This window comes from Thermothielavioides terrestris, chromosome 2 (assembly GCF_000226115.1).
Source record: "Thermothielavioides terrestris NRRL 8126 chromosome 2, complete sequence".
In the NCBI taxonomy this organism is placed as follows: domain Eukaryota; kingdom Fungi; phylum Ascomycota; class Sordariomycetes; order Sordariales; family Chaetomiaceae; genus Thermothielavioides; species Thermothielavioides terrestris.
In genome coordinates, this window is record NC_016458.1 from 1,025,196 (window position 1) to 1,042,548 (window position 17,353).

At 58.2% G+C, this 17,353-nt stretch overlaps 6 protein-coding genes across 6 annotated transcripts; 3 read left to right on the top strand and 3 right to left on the bottom strand.

The window, feature by feature from the left end:
• Positions 1-66: 66 nt before the first annotated feature.
• Positions 67-2,099, bottom strand: THITE_2111697 (uncharacterized protein). Its single transcript, XM_003651372.1, has 3 exons — positions 1,606-2,099; positions 483-1,506; positions 67-403 (listed from the first exon to the last, which is right to left on the bottom strand). The coding sequence occupies exons 1-3, from the start codon at positions 2,003-2,005 to the stop codon at positions 214-216; spliced, it is 1,614 nt and encodes a 537-aa protein (XP_003651420.1). The 5' UTR covers positions 2,006-2,099; the 3' UTR covers positions 67-213.
• A 699-nt stretch (positions 2,100-2,798) lies between these two features.
• THITE_2111700 (uncharacterized protein) lies at positions 2,799-7,125 on the bottom strand. The gene is made up of 5 exons (XM_003651373.1): positions 6,213-7,125; positions 5,428-6,147; positions 3,603-5,368; positions 3,209-3,535; positions 2,799-3,137 (listed from the first exon to the last, which is right to left on the bottom strand). Exons 1-5 carry the CDS (start codon positions 6,893-6,895, stop codon positions 2,917-2,919), a joined length of 3,717 nt encoding a protein of 1,238 aa, XP_003651421.1. The 5' UTR covers positions 6,896-7,125; the 3' UTR covers positions 2,799-2,916.
• Positions 7,126-8,354: 1,229 nt separating this feature from the next.
• On the top strand, positions 8,355-12,401 carry THITE_2111701 (SMC5-like protein). Its single transcript, XM_003651374.1, has 5 exons — positions 8,355-9,802; positions 9,871-10,761; positions 10,817-10,889; positions 10,951-11,680; positions 11,753-12,401. Exons 1-5 carry the CDS (start codon positions 8,477-8,479, stop codon positions 12,120-12,122), a joined length of 3,390 nt encoding a protein of 1,129 aa, XP_003651422.1. The 5' UTR covers positions 8,355-8,476; the 3' UTR covers positions 12,123-12,401.
• THITE_2111702 (uncharacterized protein) lies at positions 12,402-13,302 on the top strand. Its single transcript, XM_003651375.1, has 2 exons — positions 12,402-12,796; positions 12,897-13,302. The coding sequence occupies exons 1-2, from the start codon at positions 12,776-12,778 to the stop codon at positions 13,125-13,127; spliced, it is 252 nt and encodes an 83-aa protein (XP_003651423.1). The 5' UTR covers positions 12,402-12,775; the 3' UTR covers positions 13,128-13,302.
• Positions 13,303-13,367: 65 nt separating this feature from the next.
• THITE_68668 (uncharacterized protein) lies at positions 13,368-16,452 on the bottom strand. Its single transcript, XM_003651376.1, has 2 exons — positions 16,278-16,452; positions 13,368-16,221 (listed from the first exon to the last, which is right to left on the bottom strand). Exons 1-2 carry the CDS (start codon positions 16,341-16,343, stop codon positions 13,456-13,458), a joined length of 2,832 nt encoding a protein of 943 aa, XP_003651424.1. The 5' UTR covers positions 16,344-16,452; the 3' UTR covers positions 13,368-13,455.
• Positions 16,453-16,576: 124 nt separating this feature from the next.
• Positions 16,577-17,260, top strand: THITE_2111706 (uncharacterized protein). Its single transcript, XM_003651377.1, has 3 exons — positions 16,577-16,840; positions 16,904-16,959; positions 17,023-17,260. The coding sequence occupies exons 2-3, from the start codon at positions 16,909-16,911 to the stop codon at positions 17,182-17,184; spliced, it is 213 nt and encodes a 70-aa protein (XP_003651425.1). The 5' UTR covers positions 16,577-16,840; positions 16,904-16,908; the 3' UTR covers positions 17,185-17,260.
• Positions 17,261-17,353: the final 93 nt, after the last annotated feature.

Sequence of the window (17,353 nt, forward strand, 5' to 3'; positions counted from 1 at the left end):
AGTGGTACATCGCGCGCGTTGCGTCCGGCTCATCTCCCCCGCGATTGGTGCATCCGTTGCAGGCCATGTCACTGCCATGGGGGACGGCAGCTCTCGTGCAACTCATCGTCCTCGGCCCTCTCGGCAACAGGTAGAGAGTAGAGGGAGGGAGAGTGCGGCGATCCTTGACGGGCTCCGGTGCCGCCGCACTTAGGATACAGCCCGGCGCTGAACTTAACCCTTGTACGGCTTGGGACCGATCATGAGCTCGGGTTTCACGAGCGCGTCGAACTCCTCCTCGGTCAGCGCATTCAGCTCCATGGCGCTCTGCTTGAGCGTCAGGCCCTTCTTGTGCGCGTTCTTGGCCACCTTGCTGGCCATGTCGTAGCCGATCTTGGGGTTGAGGCAGGTCACCAGCATGAGCCTGGGCAAACGAGTAAAAAACTGTTGTCAGTCCAATGATACATGCAACCGCATAGTCCAAAATGAAGCCATCGACTTACGACTCCTTCATGATGCTTGCAATCTTCTCCTCGTTGGCCTGGAGGCCCACCACCAGGTTCTTCTCAAAGCTGCGCATGCCGTCCGCCAGCAGCCGGATGCTGTGGAGCAGGTTGCGGATCACCAGCGGCTTGTAGACGTTGAGCTCGAACTGGCCGTTCATGCCACCGATCGTGCAGGCCACGTGGTTGCCCATGACCTGCGCGCACACCATGGTGAGCGCCTCGCACTGCGTCGGGTTGACCTTGCCCGGCATGATCGAGCTGCCCGGCTCGTTCTCCGGCAGGATCAGCTCGCCCAGACCGCACCGCGGCCCGCTGCCGAGGTACCGGATATCCTGCGCGATCTTGGTCAGAGACGCGGCGAGCGTGTTGAGGCAGCCGTGCGCCTGCACGATGGCGTCGTGGGCCGCCAGCGCCTCGAACTTGTTGGGGGCCGTCTTGAACTCGGTGCCCGTCATCTTGCTGACCTCCTCGGCGATCGCCTCGGCGAAGCCCTCGAACGTGTTGATGCCCGTGCCGACAGCAGTGCCGCCCTGAGCCAGCAGCCGCAAGTCCGGCAGCGCGCTCTCGACGCGCTTGATGCCAAAGTCGAGCTGCGCCACGTAGCCGCTGAACTCCTGCGCGAGAGTCAGGGGTGTGGCGTCCTGGAGGTGGGTGCGGCCGATCTTGATGATCTTCTTGGCCTCGAATTCCTCCACCTTGGCCTGCAGCGCGGCCCGCAGGCTACGCAGCGCCGGGAGCAGCTCGCCCTCGATCTCGAGGACGGCGGCGATGTGCATGACCGTCGGAAACGTGTCGTTAGACGAGGCCGAGCGGTTGACGTGGTCGTTGGGGTGCACCGGCTTCTTCGTGCCCATGGTGCCGCCGAGGATCTCGATTGCCCGGTTGCTGATCACCTCGTTGGCGTTCATGTTGGACTGCGTGCCGGAGCCGGTCTGCCAGATGACGAGGGGGAAGTGGTCGATCAGCTTGAGGTCCGCAACCTCCTTGGCCGCCTGCTGGATGGCCTTGCCGATGGTGGGGTCTGTAGAGCGCGCGAGCAGAGCGCCGGATTAGCTTCCGCATGGAGGCCACCGCAGCTGCGAGACTGTGCGAGAGCGGCGGGAGAAAAGGGGTGCGTTACCAAGGCCATAGCGCATGTTAACCGTCGCCGCAGCTCCCTTGAGGATGCCGAAAGCCCTGATGATGGCGGGCGGCATGCGGTCCTGCGGCTGATTGATGCGGAAGTTCTCGAGGGAGCGCTCCGTCTGCGCTCCCCAGTACTTGTCGGCCGGGACTTGAATCTCGCCGAAGGCATCGCTCTCAGTTCTGGTCTTTGCCGCCATCCTTATCGCGCTGCCGTGGAAGTGTCTCTGCTGCTGAAGAGCGGGGGTCGAGCGACGGGTGGCAGGTGACGAAACAGGGATGTGGGATGATGCGCTGGGTGACGCTTTCTGACATGTGCTCAACGGTCTGATGGCTGTCCTCGGCACAGCCAGGCTGCCGCGGGCTGCGGGCCCGGCAATGCGAACCGATCGAAGCATGGTGGGAAAGTCGCCGGCTCAAGCGTTGGCCTGTTTGCTATACTGGGCAGGTACCTGACTTAAGAGATCTCGAACACCAAGCAAGTGGAAGGATCCCTGATCGGAGATTTGAATTCTAAAACGATGCGCCCGTAAAGCAGGACGACGAGACTACACAGTATTGGCACCCAAGGTGCCTCCAAGTCAACAATGAGTGAGCGAATCGACTGCAATGCGCGAAAATTGAAAATTGACTTCGCTTTTACTCGCGGCAGCCGAAACATTCCCAGTACGGAATATCCAACCCCGGCCTCCCCAACAGCTTGGGCCCCGGTCCGGAAGATCCCGGTCGCAAACCGGCAAACGGCTTCGGAAGCACGATTCCGTCTACCATGGCAACGTGCCCCTAGCACGCACAACAACACAAAGACTTCCAGGTTGACAATCTACTGTGTAGAACCGCTCCAGCTGTTGTAGCACGCTTACATTTGACCCACCAAAGCATTTGATTAAGTAACTTAACCGCAGCGCCAATGAAGAAGTTACTGGTCCATACAAAGAGAAACCGTTCAGTGCGCGCAAATCTGCTGCGGCGATGGCCCGGTAAATATTTACACCCCTGGACATCGGCCCCTGACACCACCCGCCTCTCCGGGCTATTAAAACACCGCAATCCAACATCATTAAACCATTCCATACACCAGTCCCCCAGTATGTTGTGCTGAGGCAAGGCTTCATTTTGCCCCGAGCCTCCCCAAACCCCTCAAGATTAGCGCTCCGCCCGAACCCCCAGGGGCCATTTGTACGCTGACTTCGCCGCATCCCGACATGAACTCGGACAGTAAAACAGCGAGAAGTCGCCGTTGTCCCCCGGGCTTGGGAGCAACATGCACGAGAGTGCAAAACCGATTGGCAGCATGCGCCGCCGTGTTTCAAGAGTTAAGCGTCTTGATCATCATATTGACCTTCCGCTTGTCGTTGACGAGCAGGGCACGGGTGCTGAATGCGGCGTTGATGGCGTCCACAACCCTGTGGAAGCTGCTGGCCGCGCCCTTCTCCTGCGTGAAGCGGGCAATGCTGAGCTGGTTGCGCCGGCCGTGTTCAATGACCGTCATCAGCTCGACGGCAAAGGATACCTCCTTCAAGTTCAGGTCTGGTTGGGGGGAGGCCACGGTCAGCTGCGCCAGATCTGAAAGGGCGATAACCGAGCCGTGGCAGACTTACAGTTCTTCGCACCCACCCGTGCGAAGATAATGTTCCGCTCCTTGTCCACCTCGACGTCCCTCATACCGTACCTACGCCACTCGCGGAGCAGGATGGCCACTTCCTGCCGGGCACGGCGCTTGGCAATATTGAAGCACAAGTAACGCATGGCAGGCTTGACCCGGAACAGACGAGCCAGCCAGTTCTGCTGAACCTCGATCTTGCGAATGCCGCCGTCGCTCTCTGACCAGACGCTCTGTCGCGCGCCGCTCACCTGTCGGGCTTCCTTGCTGGATCGCTTTTTAATCGCTTTTTCCTGGCGACCTTGGGCGTCGTCAGGGTCCGAATCTAGTTACCGAGTGTCAGACTTAGTCAACTAGATCCCTTGAATTTCGGGCAATGTTTTGTAGCTTACCTCCGAGCGACATCTTCAGCTCCTCTTTGCCACCCTTCCAAAACGCAAAGCCGAAAGACTTCTTCTTTTGAGCACGGCGGACGGCCGGCTCGTCAGTCAACTGCGAAACGGGCCGGCTGAGGCGGCTGGCTTCCGAGTTTACCAGCGTCTCCTTCGAGCGGGCGCTAGAGTCGGACACCGCAACGAAGCTTGAGCCACCGGTTTCCTCTTTAGAGGCGCGTTTGAACCAGGAAGAGACCCTCTTCTTGGGCGGCAGGACATCGCCGCTGTTACGGTCATCGATCGACGACGTTTTCTGCTGCTGCCCGCAAGAGCTGCGCCTCGGCGGCGCCTGGAGCGAGGCCTCAAATGCCGAGTGGGTGCCAGTGTTCTGAGATACCTTTTGAATCTTGAGAGGCGCCGGAACTTCGACCGGTTCTTCGGCACCAAACGCGGTCGGCGAGTTGACAAGACGAATCGTGTTCTCAGCTTGGGCCAGATAGTCGAACCCTTTGTTCTTAGCATGGGTGGGTGTCTCCGGGCAGGTTGGACCCGATTCGTGGCACCCGCCATTGCGTTTCATCCAACTATCCGGCGTGTTCTCGTAGATGGAGGGCAGTAGTCTCGGCTCTTTCGTCACACGGTCATAGAGCGGCTCGGAAACAACACGACGATCCGGAACCTGGACGTTCCGGCTGGAGTGGAGGGTGTAGGGTCTTGACGTCTGGGAGACGGATCCAATGTTCAATCCGTTGTCTCGAACTGAGAGAGGCGAAGTGGTACCCTGGGACGGAACAGGGGGCAGGGGCCGGTTGTCCCAGGGATGGGTTCCCGAACGGCTCTCGTTCGATGGCGCCTGGCCTTCCGAAGATCGCAAGGCCGGCAGAGTCCCCAGAGACAGTGTGAATGGGCTTGCTTCGCGAGAGTCGGCTCCCGCTGCGCTCGGCTCGGACAGGAGGAGGGAACTCATAAACGCTTCGTCACAATCCCGAGCAATCCGGTGGCCGAGTTCCTCGAGCTCTTCGCTCCAGATGAACGTGTCGTCTGTTGTGTCGCCGACCTCAATCATGGACCTGGTGGCTGCAACTTGGCGTGCATCAGCCCCATCGGCCCGATTGGCGGCGGTGAGCGCGTCATGATCGGGTGTCGCATCATCCCCAGCAGCGGTGGCTGGAGCAGCCAAGGTCGCATGCCGGTTCCGACGGTGACGGCGACTCTTGCTGCGGACGCTCGAGAAATCGACGGAGCGTCTCGATCGGTTGTTTGCGCGGACCCGAGGGTTGCTGTGATGGCTCCGGATGGAGCTCATGGACGCTTGAGGCGACTTCAGATTGCTGGCTGAGCTTGCACGTCGCGAGATGGTTCTCGCGCGCTGCCGGAAAGAGCCGTTCACAGATCGATACGAACGGTACGAATGCGAGACGGTAGTGGGCGACGGCCCGACGCCCGGCTCGGGGCTGTTGCGATGGACAATGATCTTGGCATGGCTTACTTGCGAGCCGCACGGCTGCAGGACGCGGGATGCGTTGTAGGGATCATAGCTCCGGATGGTGCCGACCTCGTCTACATCCGGCACATTGGAGATTACTGTGAATCGGGACACGGTTTTGGGATGGCCGTTGCGCCCGGGTTTGGTGAACTGGCAAGTCGAGATCCGCTTGCTCCAGTTCGGTGGCTTGAGGTGGTGAAAGTCGCTCTTCGAGACCGGCACGTTGTTGTTGTAGTTCTCCAGCTGGGCCTCCCGGTGATTGTAAAGCAACCAGTAAAACAACTTCTGGTCGTTCGGCCTATACTGCACGTCAGTACTCACGCCAAACAGCTCCAGGAGGATGCACCGCTGTCATACTTGTCCTGACTAAGTTTCTCTCGGAGAGCCGCCTCTGAATACGTGTGCCAAAGCGCCTTGAGCTGACGAAGGATCTGGATGTCGATTTCCTCGGGAATTGGTGCAGCTCCCAGGTCGCGCACCGTATTCTGGGACTGATCGTCCCAGTTCTGATGCTCGGCCAGATACTCATACTTCTTGATGAGGGCGTGCCGCCACATCTGCTTCATGGTGATGCGGTGGGCTGGCTGGTCCACCAGAATCCTCCTGATAAGATCCTTCGCCTCTCTCGTCAAGTGTGCCGCCATCTTGTACTCTGCGCGCTTCGCCTTCGCCAACATGACGTCCATGTTGTCGTCGTCGAACGGGAGACGTCCGGCCAGCATGGCGAACAAGATGACCCCCATGCTCCAGATGTCTACAGCCGAGCCCTTGTAGAACTGGTGGCGGAGCAACTCGGGGGCAGCATAATGTGGGCTCCCACAGGCAGTCCGAAGCTGGTGGCTTGGGTCTTGCTGCAATGCTGCCATGCCAAAATCGGCAATTTTGATCTGGCCGTTCGCTTTCAGCAGGATATTCTCCGGCTTGAGATCGCGGTGGCAAATGTTGAACGAGTGGCAGTAATCCAAGGCAGTCATGATCTGACGGAAGTAGAAGATGGCTTCCTCTTCATGGAGCGGACCGTTCCAGTTGATGAACTCGAAGAGATCCCCCTTCTCGACGTACTCTGTGACCAGGTAGCTAAGCCACTGTCAGCAGCAGATCAACAAACAGCATTGCAAGGCGAGAGTGGGCGCAGGACGTACATCTCCGAGCGATTTTCCCATATGTCCAGCAATTCGATGATGTTGGGGTGCCGGATCAGCTTGAGGATAGCGACTTCTCTCTCAATAGCCAGCGGCATCCGGCGAAGGCCCCCGTCGGCGGCCGTGGTCGGGTTCCTGTAGTCGATACGGTCAAGGTTCGCCAGACTGCCTGCCTGGGTCATGTGGGCGGTGCTCTTGGCCACGATCTTGATCGCCACCAGCTGATGCGACACGCGGTGGCGGGCCAGACGAACCCGGGCTGACGAGCCTTTCCCCAGAGTCTTGCCGAGCTGCCAGGGCCCAATATGGGTCTTGAGCTGGCGAGTGCTGGACGCGTTGGAGGACACATTGGAGAACTGGGAGACGCGGCGCGAGTCCGAGACATCACGAGCATCCCTGGAGATGGCAGAAAGCCGCGGGTGGGCTGGGCCAGGCTCGGCAACCACTGCTGCCGGAGCCGGGACGTGCTGTGGACGTGGTTCGACTGCCGGATGGTGTGAGGTGAGGACGGGATGGGAACGGCCTCGAGCGGCATTGTTGGACTTGGACAGCAGGTAGTTCTCATCGTCGCCGACCTGGTGGCGGCGGCTGACGTTTGTAACGGTGGCATGGTTGAGCCGCTGCGTCGCGTCACTCAATGGCTGGCGAGGAGCCTGGTTCCTGGCCGTGGTGGGGGTATCCATGACCGACCGAGCAAGCGACTGAAGGCTCAATGCATAGTCGATCTTGGAGAAGACTTGGGCCGGAGAAGCGAAAAAGCCGAGATGGGACAGGAATTGGCGCCGATGGGGATCGAAATTATGAAGTAGTATGGAAAAGGCCGGCCTCGGTGAAAGTCAACAGTTGCGAAGGGGGAGTAAACAAACGACTTCCACAGGCGCAAGGGAATAGGCCAGCCGTGTGCAGTCGGGTCGGGAAGCAAGTGAACCAGGTGGGAGGGAAGGGAAGTTTGGAGATGGCAGCGACCACGCCAACGACAACACAACTGGTTGGCGCGGCTGAGGAGGTTAAGCTGCTTGGGGGAAGGAAAACAATGCGGGCCTCGAGAAGTGTTTTGCGAGGGAGTGTTTTGCCCGCGCGGTTGCTGGGTGCAAACAAAGGAAAGTGACCTAGGTCTTTGCGGGAAAGAGGAGCCTGCACAGGAATGCGGTGTCTCAGCTCGGAGGAGGGATGGCAGCAGCACACACCCAGAACATTCTCCAGGGAAGAATTCCTCTTGCCTCTTACCTTAGGGCTGATCATCCCAATACCTAATGTGTATTTTGGTTGCACCGCGCTTCCGCAAGGCTCAGCACCCCCAAGCCCAGGCATCTTCCGTCTGATCATGGCGCATCCGTGAACCAACCATGCTCGATCCTTCAGCCGGTGCTTCGCGCAGACGGTCAAAATGCACAAGACAAGGCACAAGCACCTAGGTACGTGGGAGAACAAATGGTCGAAGTCATGTCTCATGTTTCTCAGGCCTCCTCGTGTGGCAGGAATGGTGACAGGAATGGTGTATCCGTATCCTAGCATGACTGGCGCGTGAACGCATACCACCGAGCCTCGATGCAATTAGAGACTCGCCTCTCCAGATTCCAGTTGCCGGTCAACCGAGGTTGCTCGATGCTGACGGCCAATGCTCACATGTCATCCACAAAATATCAATATGCAGAGGAAGACGAGCCCTGACCGCACGGAAGAAGGGGGTGTAGGTTGAACGGCTGGACGGTTGTTGCATCTCGGCCTGGCGGTTTAGACTCGAGACAGCAGCATCCACCACGTCGGCAGCTGCAGTGCAGACTTGATTGACCACGCTAACGTTATCCGGCAGACTGGTACGCTAGAGGGTACCAGGGTAGATTATCCTTACTGCACACAGTGTAGCTGGTCCAACAATGAACGTGACGATACCTCCATGTTCCTGTACCATGGACATTGGTGGACGTACTGGCCATCGAACTGGCAGCAAACTTGGCATTGATCATAGCGTATTCTCTTACTGCCCGCCAGTCCTCTTGTTTGCCGTGTGCACCCCTCCGTGTTCCTCAGAGTATTTTGGGGGAACAAGGGCCACAGTGTTCATACAGTGCGGGAATATTATACGCACTTTGCGTCTTTCATTCCAGACGCGTCGCGTTCGCTTTCCGTTTCTGGCGCTGGGCGTTTCTCCTCCACCTCTCCGCCACCAAGTAACGTCAATACGAACCTGAAGATGCTGAATACTGGAACCGGATGTACCGCCTGAGTGCACAGTCATCAGTCAACATCTTCCAAACGCAGAGATGCTCGACCGGACACGCAGCAATGAGCTGCTCAACCAGGACGACGACCCCCACACAGCCCCCGCCGGCAAGCCAGCCGAGTCCCATGGCGCAGTCAATCCTTTCAGATATCTCCGGTTAAGAGGCGGCGACGGCTCGCGGGGCTTGGACCCGGGCGATGATGGCATCACGTCGGACGAAGACGGAGCGCAACCCCGGGCAGGACGAGCAGCCGTGTCCCGCCGGAGGAATGGCCCACCCAGCCCCGAGTTCCAGCCCGGCGCCATCGTCCGTGTGAAGGTCCGGAATTTCGTAACATACGAGGAGGCCGAATTCTTTCTGGGCCCGAACCTGAACATGGTCATCGGACCCAACGGCACTGGCAAAAGCTCTCTGGTCTGCGCTATCTGCTTGGGCTTGGGCTACTCCTCAAGCGTCCTCGGCCGTGCAAGCGCATTTGGAGAATTTGTCAAGCATGGGAACGACGAGGCTGAAATCGAGGTTGAGCTATATCGGAAGCCAGAAGACTCGGAGAATTATGTCATCGGGCTCTGCATCAGACGTGAGGATAACAGCAGGAGGTTCACCATCAACGGACAGCGAGTGTCCCACAAGGAGGTGCAGAGCTTTATGCGGTCGCTGAGGATCCAGATCGACAACCTCTGTCAGTTCTTGCCCCAGGACAAAGTTGCCGAGTTCGCGGCGCTCACCCCCGTGGAGCTGCTCGAGAAAACCCTCCACGCTGCCGCGCCGGAGGAGATGCTCACCTGGCGAGCTCAGCTGCGGGACTACTTTAAGCTGCAGAAGGAAGCCGAGCACAGCGGCGAGAAAATTCGAGAGGAGCTCCGCAAGATGGAGGCCCGCCAGCAAGTTCTTCAGGCTGACGTTGAGAAGCTACGGGAAAGAAAGGCCATCCAAAAGGAGATTGAGAACCTCAACGACCTGCGGGTAGTAGTTAGGTACCACGAGGCCCGCAGGAAATTCAAGGAAGCAAAGGCACGAAAAGTCGAGGCCGAGACTCGTCTCAAGCGACTCCAGAACAGCGTCGCTCCTGCCCTGCAGGCCGTCAACAAAAAGCAGGAATACCAGGCCAAGGTCAAGCTGGTCGTCACCGATAGGCAGCATCGCCTGCAGGCTGCCGAGGCTGCTGCCGACACCGCGCTCGCTCAGGTCGACGCGGCCGAGGCAAAGTGTCAAGAGCTTGCGAGCAAGAAAGAGGCCGAAAGGACGAACTTCCTATCCAAGAAGCAGGAACTGGGCCGTCTTCGGAAAAAGATCACCGATCTGGAGGCCAGCTACCGCCGAGCGCCCAAGGAATTCGATGCTGCGGAGTGGACCCGGAGGATTGTACGCTCGTTCATCCACCCGCTCACCCTGAGATTTCCACTGTTACGGTGCTAACAACGCAATTGCAGCGGGAACAAGAGCATCTGGAGCGCGACCTAAACGATGAGGCGAAACCAGTGCAAGAAGAGATCGATCAGCTCCGCCTGAAGGGAGGCGAAACTCGCGAGCAGTTGGCAAGGCTGCGAGGCAGTCTCCGGGAGCTGGAATCCCAGCAAGGCCAACTGCTGACACAGCTGAGGAAGATCAATAACGACGTCGCCAAGGGCTGGGAATGGCTGAAGGACAATCAGGACGGCTTCGTGAAGGAGGTCTTCGGCCCTCCCATGCTGACGTGCGCCATTAAGGACAAGCGCTACACCGATCTCGTCCAGTCCATGCTGCAGGCAGATGACTTCTTGTGTTTCACAGCGCAAACCAAGGAGGACCACAAGAAGCTCAGCGAACAGTTCTACGGCAAGATGGGCCTCTCGGTCACAATCCGTTCCTGCTTCACGCCGTACAGCGCCTTCAAGCCGCCCCTGCCAAAGGAGGCGTTGCCCGCTCTAGGGTTCGACGGCTATGTCAACGAGTATCTTGATGGGCCCGAACCAGTGCTCGCGATGCTGTGCTCCGAAAAGAGGCTGCACGCATCGGCGGTCGCCCTGAGAGACATCTCCGACGAGCAGTTCGACCGAATCCAGCAGGCCGAGAACCTCACCCAGTTTGCGGCCGGACGACAACTATACCGCATTACGCGGAGAAGGGAGTACGGGCCTGGCGCCGTCTCTACACGGGTTACCCAAATCTCGAAGGGCCGTTTCTGGGCTGATCAGCCAGTGGACGCTGCCGAAAAAACCGAGCTTTTGCGCAGGATTGAAGAACTTGAGGCCCAATTCACAGCGGTGAAGGAGAAATACAAATCGGCAGAGGCCCGGAAGAAGAAGATAGACACGGATCTTGAAGAGATAAAAAAGAAAATCGTATGCTCGCCGCCGTTCGCTCGAGACCGCCGAAATTTTACTGACTGGGATTTAGTTGGACCTTCGGAATGCCAAGAACGAGCTCCAGGCAGAGTACACGAAATGGCGGACTTTGCCAGACAAAATAGGTACGAATCCTGGCTTACAACTGAAGAGGCTACTGGGCGTATAGTTGACCCTCAACTTCAGAGGCCGAAAAAGGGGCGCTGAGCCGAGCGGAGGAGGCACTTACGGCCTGCAAAGGTCGGATCCTGGAGCTCGAGAAGCTGCAGGACCAGGCGGTTCTTGACAAAGCCAAATCGATCCTTCAGCACCACAAGCAGATCCACGGCATTCGAAAGGCGCGTCAGGCTCTGCTCGAGGCACAGTTTGTCCTGATGGAGGCGGAGTCGGAGGTGATTGTTCTCAAAGCTAAGAATTCTGAGATCACCCAGCGGCTCGAAGAGGAAAAGGGATCCCTCCAAAAAATTATCGCCGAGTTGGAAGAGCAACGAACCGTTGCTGGTGAGGCGAGACAGGAAGCTCTAAATGTTCTGACGGAAGAGAACAAAGACGAGCTGGCGGCCAAAGTCAAAGATAAGACGATCGAGGAAGTCGACGAAGCCATCCAGGTTGAGAAGGCCAAGCTCGAAGTTATTCAAGCCAGCAACCCGGCCGCGTTGGAAGAATATGAACGATATGCAGCCAAGATCGAGAGAGAACGAGCAAACCAGGCGAACCAAGAAAGCAAACTGGCGGAGCTCAACGAGAGGATACAGCACATCATGGGCCAGTGGGAACCGAGGTTGGACCAGTTGGTCAGCCAGATCAACGACGCCTTCAGCTACAACTTTGAGCAGATCAGCTGCGCTGGCGAGGTGGGCGTACACAAGGATGAGGACTTCGAGAAGTGGGCCATCGAGATCAAAGTCAAATTCCGGTACGTGTTCTCGCCCCGGCGGCCCCTTATTGATTGACGCGTAAGGCTAATTGTTGTCCGTCCGGCTTGCAGAGAAAACGAGACGCTCCAGCGACTCGACCAGCACCGCCAGTCTGGCGGCGAGCGGGCCGTATCAACCATCTTTTACCTGATGGCACTGCAGTCGATGGCGCAGGCGCCGTTCCGCGTCGTCGACGAGATCAACCAGGGTATGGACCCGCGCAACGAGCGCATGGTTCACGAGCGCATGGTGGAGGTGGCTTGCCGTGAGCACACGAGCCAGTACTTCCTCATTACGCCCAAGCTGCTGTCGGGCCTGCGGTACGACGAGCGGATGCGCGTGCACACCATCGTCAGCGGGGAGCACGTCGACGAGAAGGGGACGGAGAAGATGAATTTCGCGAACTTCGCCAAGATCCAGCGGCGGCTGATGGGGCGTTGATGGGGGTCAGGGGAGCAAGGGGGTAACTTGGGGGTATTGGCATTTCGCTGGTGTACAGTAATGGTCATGAGGGGAGGATCAGCCAGGGATGGGGAAAGGAGGGGTGGAGGCGGCGTGTTTACCCGTTCTGTGAGATCCGGCGCGGTGTCTTGGGCTGGGACGGAACTGGAGTTGTGTCTCCCTGACGTACACTAGTTCAAACGATGGTTGGGAGCATGGAAGGCATGGGAATCCCGAAATGGACAAGCGATGCGGAATGATGTCGTCGACACATTCTGCTTCCTTGACCAGGGAAACGAAGTGTGGATGTTCGGATCAGCTTGCGCCCAATGAAAGGAATGACGTAATGATTCAACACTGCGAGACACCCTGATTGATACCCTACACCAAGGCACGGAACACTCCCAGCCAAGCGAGGCCCTGCAGGCCATTGGTGATGTCACCGACCACTTACACGGCGGATTCCCTTTAAGGTGCGATGTGTGATGAGCGCATGTAGCCAGCTCCAAATACATATATTTCTCCGCTACCCATTGGAATTCATTCAGCATCCTTCATCAAGCACTACAGCATAGTGGGAGCAAATAAACATCGTTACACATCAAGCCAAACTCACATCCAAGCGTTACCGAATAAGAAGAACCACGATCAAAATGGGTGCCGTCGTCTCCTGTGTAAGCTGACTCGCCTCAACCCCTACCTCCATAAATCAGGCACCGAATTCTCCGCAAGGATGATGCTGACACGGCGGGCCCCCCTTCCCCCCATTTTCAGCTCGAATCGTGCCTCCGCACCATCGGCCGCACCATCATGGCCATCATCAACGGCATCGGCGGCATCATCATGGCCATCGTCAGCGGCGTCGTGCACTTCCTCGACGTCATCGTGGGCTGCCTGACGTGCAATTACTGCAGCGGCAGCGGCCGGCGCCGCACCGGCATGACGACGGGCCGACGGCGTGGCTTCGGCAGGCGGAGGTATGCGGGGACTACGAGTGCCATTTGAGGATCCTGGCGAGAGTGCCATGTGAAACGGAGGGGCAGGGGGGAAACGGAAGGACGTAATTTATCCTTTTCTTTCTTTTTGGTCTGGAGTGATAAGGGTTGATGCTTTCCCTTTCCGTTCTCACGCAGGCTTTGATGATTGTGGACGGATGGCGTGATATACCCGGATGCCCAAGCTACGGCTTCCCAGCGTGAGGAGTGATGCGGGAGAGGAGGGGCGGGGAGGCACGTATGGCTTTGCCGGTTGAATGAGTCGATTCTGTTTTCCATTTCCATAGCGACCCTGCAGCGTAGTGAATCGTTCTCTCTGAAACATGTCCAAGTGTCTGTCACTCATCCTCCAACAGATCCTTCGCGAAGAAACCGTGAATTTTACCAGCTGCTTCCTTCCCGACCAACGGCTCAAGCTCCTCCACCGTCATGTTAGCCACCTCCTTGATGTTCTCCGTCTCGAGCACCAAGTTCATGATATTCTTGGGCGTCACCCCGGGTACCGCAGCTAGCATCTCCTGGGGCACCGCATTAAAGACCTGCTCCTCGGCTGGCGCGTCGCCATCCAAGCCTGCCCTGACGGCGGCAATCGGATCCGGTTCCTCCTCCTGCGCCTTGAGCCGCTCGAAGATTTCGGCCGTCTCGTACGGCGACGACGACCAGATGATGCGCAGGTTGGGGAAGGCCAGCGTCAGCAAGACGATTTTACCCTGCAGGTCGTTGGCGCCGGCGTTGGAGGCGCTCACGCTGGCCAGGCTGCCCGACAGATCGGCGAAGGGCTCGAGCGTGAAGCTCTTGTTCTGGTCGAACTCGATCAGCAGCATCGGGTTCTTGTAGTGCTGGAACATGGTCTCGCACTGGTTGTATAACCGGCCGTCCTTGAAGGAGCTGATCAGGTCGCTCACGCTCTTGCGCTCGACGCAGATGTTCGGGCTGAGGATGTAGTCGCCGACGGTCAGCATGCAAGGGACGATAATCATGGATCGGCCGTGCAAGAGGGACGGGAGCGAGGAGCGGAACTCGCGCACGTCGACCACGACGCGGGGCGGCTGCGCGGTGGCGGCCAATTTCCCGCCGCCGGCGATGCGGGTGTTGATGGTGCGAAGGAAGGCTTCCTGTGGGTCTTCGACGCCCTGGGCATCTGTGGTCATGACGACCGACATACTAGCGCGCTCTTTGATGAGCTTGGTGAAAGCATCCTTCTCGCGGCGGACCGTAGACAAGTAGCGCTGTTCTTCGACTGACCCGCCATAGTAGAGGAAGTAGACCCTGACGTTCCTGTCGTTGTGGGACGAGCGATAGACTTCCACCCTCCGGATGAAGGCGGCATCCGGCTCGTACATGACGATGTACTTGGGCTTGACCTCCTCGAGAATGTGTTCGTCTTGATCTCCGTCGTAGGCGTGGACGACGACAAGGTCCTGCATCTCATACAGCTGGTAGTAGTCGTCCATGTCTTCCAGCGGGTCCGCGACAATGTCTTCCTTTTGCTTCGTTTCCTCTTCGGTAATTTGTACCTCGGCCATCAGTTCGGCAACTTCACCTGGTTTCTCAAAGTACTGCGCTATGCTCCCGTTGTCAAGGCGTCCTGGGCCGACACCGACCGCGCCACCTCCACGGACCCGGCGCCTCTTGTTCGGGGGAGCCCTGCCCCTGGAATGGCCGAGGCGTGGATCAACCGCACCGCTGAGCGCCTTTTGGTTCTCGGAAAACAGAGTCGCGCTGACTTGGGCAAACTCTCGCTTCCATTGGAGATAATTACGGAGCTTCCTCCTCATCATGAATGCAGCCGACGGCTTGTCCGTGTCAGGGTCGTAGAATTCCTCAACCTTCTTTTCCGTTCTTGGCTTGACGTGCATCGTCTGAAGATAATCACGCAGCTGTCGGCAGGTATTTGTGTCGGAGCACATGATCAGTACCGTCCCGTTGGAATCGTCGCGGGCAGCAGGTTCAAAGTAGAGATCTCGGTCGATCTCGCTCAGCACCTCGGCCAAGACGGCCCATTTTGGTTGTTCCTCCAGAACGGGCCGCAGGGCATCAATATTAGCGGTGTCCGGACCCGCTCGCTGGCTGCTCGAGTAGACCCTCCTCTTGGCCGTGTCGAAAATGGTTTGCGCAGCATCCAGGAACAACCAGGGAGACTGTGTCTGTCGCGTCGACCCTGGGGGCGGCGAATGGGCGGCGTGTATGGTATCGAGGTGCTGCAGGAAGGAGACGGCATCCAGAGACAGGACAGATTGGAGCATCCCCCGGAGGACAGTCAGGTCGTTCACGATCTGCTTGGTCTTCCAGCTGACTCGATGCCAGTTTGGATCCAGCTGGCGGCGCACAATGACGTCGAAATTCTTGAGCAGGGCGCTGTCCAGGTTCCAATCTTCCATGTCCAGCCCCGTGTTAGCCTTTTTGAGCTCGTGGATGCTGACCTCGACGCATTCCATGACAGCATTCTGTATCTCGCGCATGGCGTCGGTCATGGGGACTTCGAGCTCGATCACCTCGGCCTTCTTTTTGCCCTCCAACGCCTGCGCAACATGCACGTGAAAGCGCGGCCAGAGCGAGGCTTTTCGAAGAAACAGGTTCCTCATCATGGTGGACAGCGGCGAGAAGCCCGTGGCGAAGGGATCGGGATTGTCGGAGAAGGCCTTGAGAAAGCCGACCTTGTTCTTCTGGCGGTATATCCTGAGGATGAAGGCTTCCAAGGACGTGGCAACGACACGGTCGGCGTGAAGAACGACCACGCCCGTAATGGTCTCCGGGTTGAGGAGGCCGGTCAGCATGTCGACGACCAGAATGCGCGAGGTGATGCTGAAGATGCCGCCTTCGGCATACATCTTCTCGCGGGCGGCCACGCTGGTGAAGTCGGTGTTGACCACAGTTAGGCCGCGGGCCCGGGGCGACATGCTGATGGCGGCATGCTCGGCGAGCGCCTCCCCAATCCATGCGTTTTCCCGGTCCTCGGCCCCGACGACGACGATCAGGTTGCTCCCTGCGGCATCGTACGAGTGGAGCAGGTTCGTGACGAGCCGGATGAGGCCGAGGCCTCGAGCCAGCACGACGAGCTCATCCTCGTTGCGGAGCTCCTCAAAGAGCTTCTGCTGGTAGATCTGGAATTTGGTGAGCGGGAGGCCCAGTGCGCTCGAGGGTCCTTCGCTGGACGAACCAGAGGCAGCGAGAGCTTCACAGGCTGCGCGGACTGCGCTGGCTGCGCTACGCCGGCCGCCGACATGGGGGGCGTGTTCCTTCTAAGCCCCCAGGCTTTCTAGCATCCATAGGATGTGCATGCAGCCCTGGGGCGACGGCTGGGTCAGGGATCTGCTTGAAGTCGGGAGATGCGTCCCTTGTCGTAAGTAACGTATGTTACCTACCTTAGTGATCCGTAAGCAGTACGGAATAATCCAGGAGGATGGGACATGTGCGGACGCACGGACTACACAGTAATGTTCGTCAGTTACTCCATCCAAGATTTCATATTTGCCAATCGCCGGGCATTTGGGCGTCGTGTCACTAGCACGAGGCACGACGTCATTGCCATCCGTAAGCTCGGGTTACGCCTGACGAATCCCAACTCCCCATGTCGCCCTTAAAGACGGGAGAACATCAAGTCGAAGTTCTCCGTGTTCCTCCCACTTCTGAGTTCTTCTTTCATGGTTTTTCATGCTCCGTTTTCACTCCAGCCCAGAATAATCGCCGTCGCAAGGCAGCAGTGGAACATACCACAGTATAGTACGACATCGACTCCAAGCTCTAGACCCACTCGGCTCATCGAAACCCCCCTCCATCCTCCAGGCATCATGGACACCTCCAAGACACCGGAACAGCAGAAGGACGCCAACAAGCAGTCGGTAAGCCCTGTCGTTGACATGACTCTTCCGCAGCCTGGACCGCTCACTGACAGAATAACGTAGACCAAGGAGAACCCCCTGCACAAGGCAGCCGAGAACGTCAAGGCTGCCTTCCAGGCGCACTCTGCGAACCCTGGTCCGGCGATCCCCAAGCAGTTTAACGTGCAGGAAGAAGGGACCAAAGAGGAGCGTCGGGCCAAGGCACAGGAGCTGAACAAGCAGTGAGAGCCATCGTCGCACTTTGTATGCTCCACATGGTGCCTACCTAGGTAGCTAGGTACTTACTGTGTCCTGCGTCAAACGCCGAGCTTTTGAACGTGATGTTGTCTCGTCGCATTTCTTTCAGGCTGCTGGCTTGGTTGGAATAGTAACCTGACCTACCGTGCGGAGTACG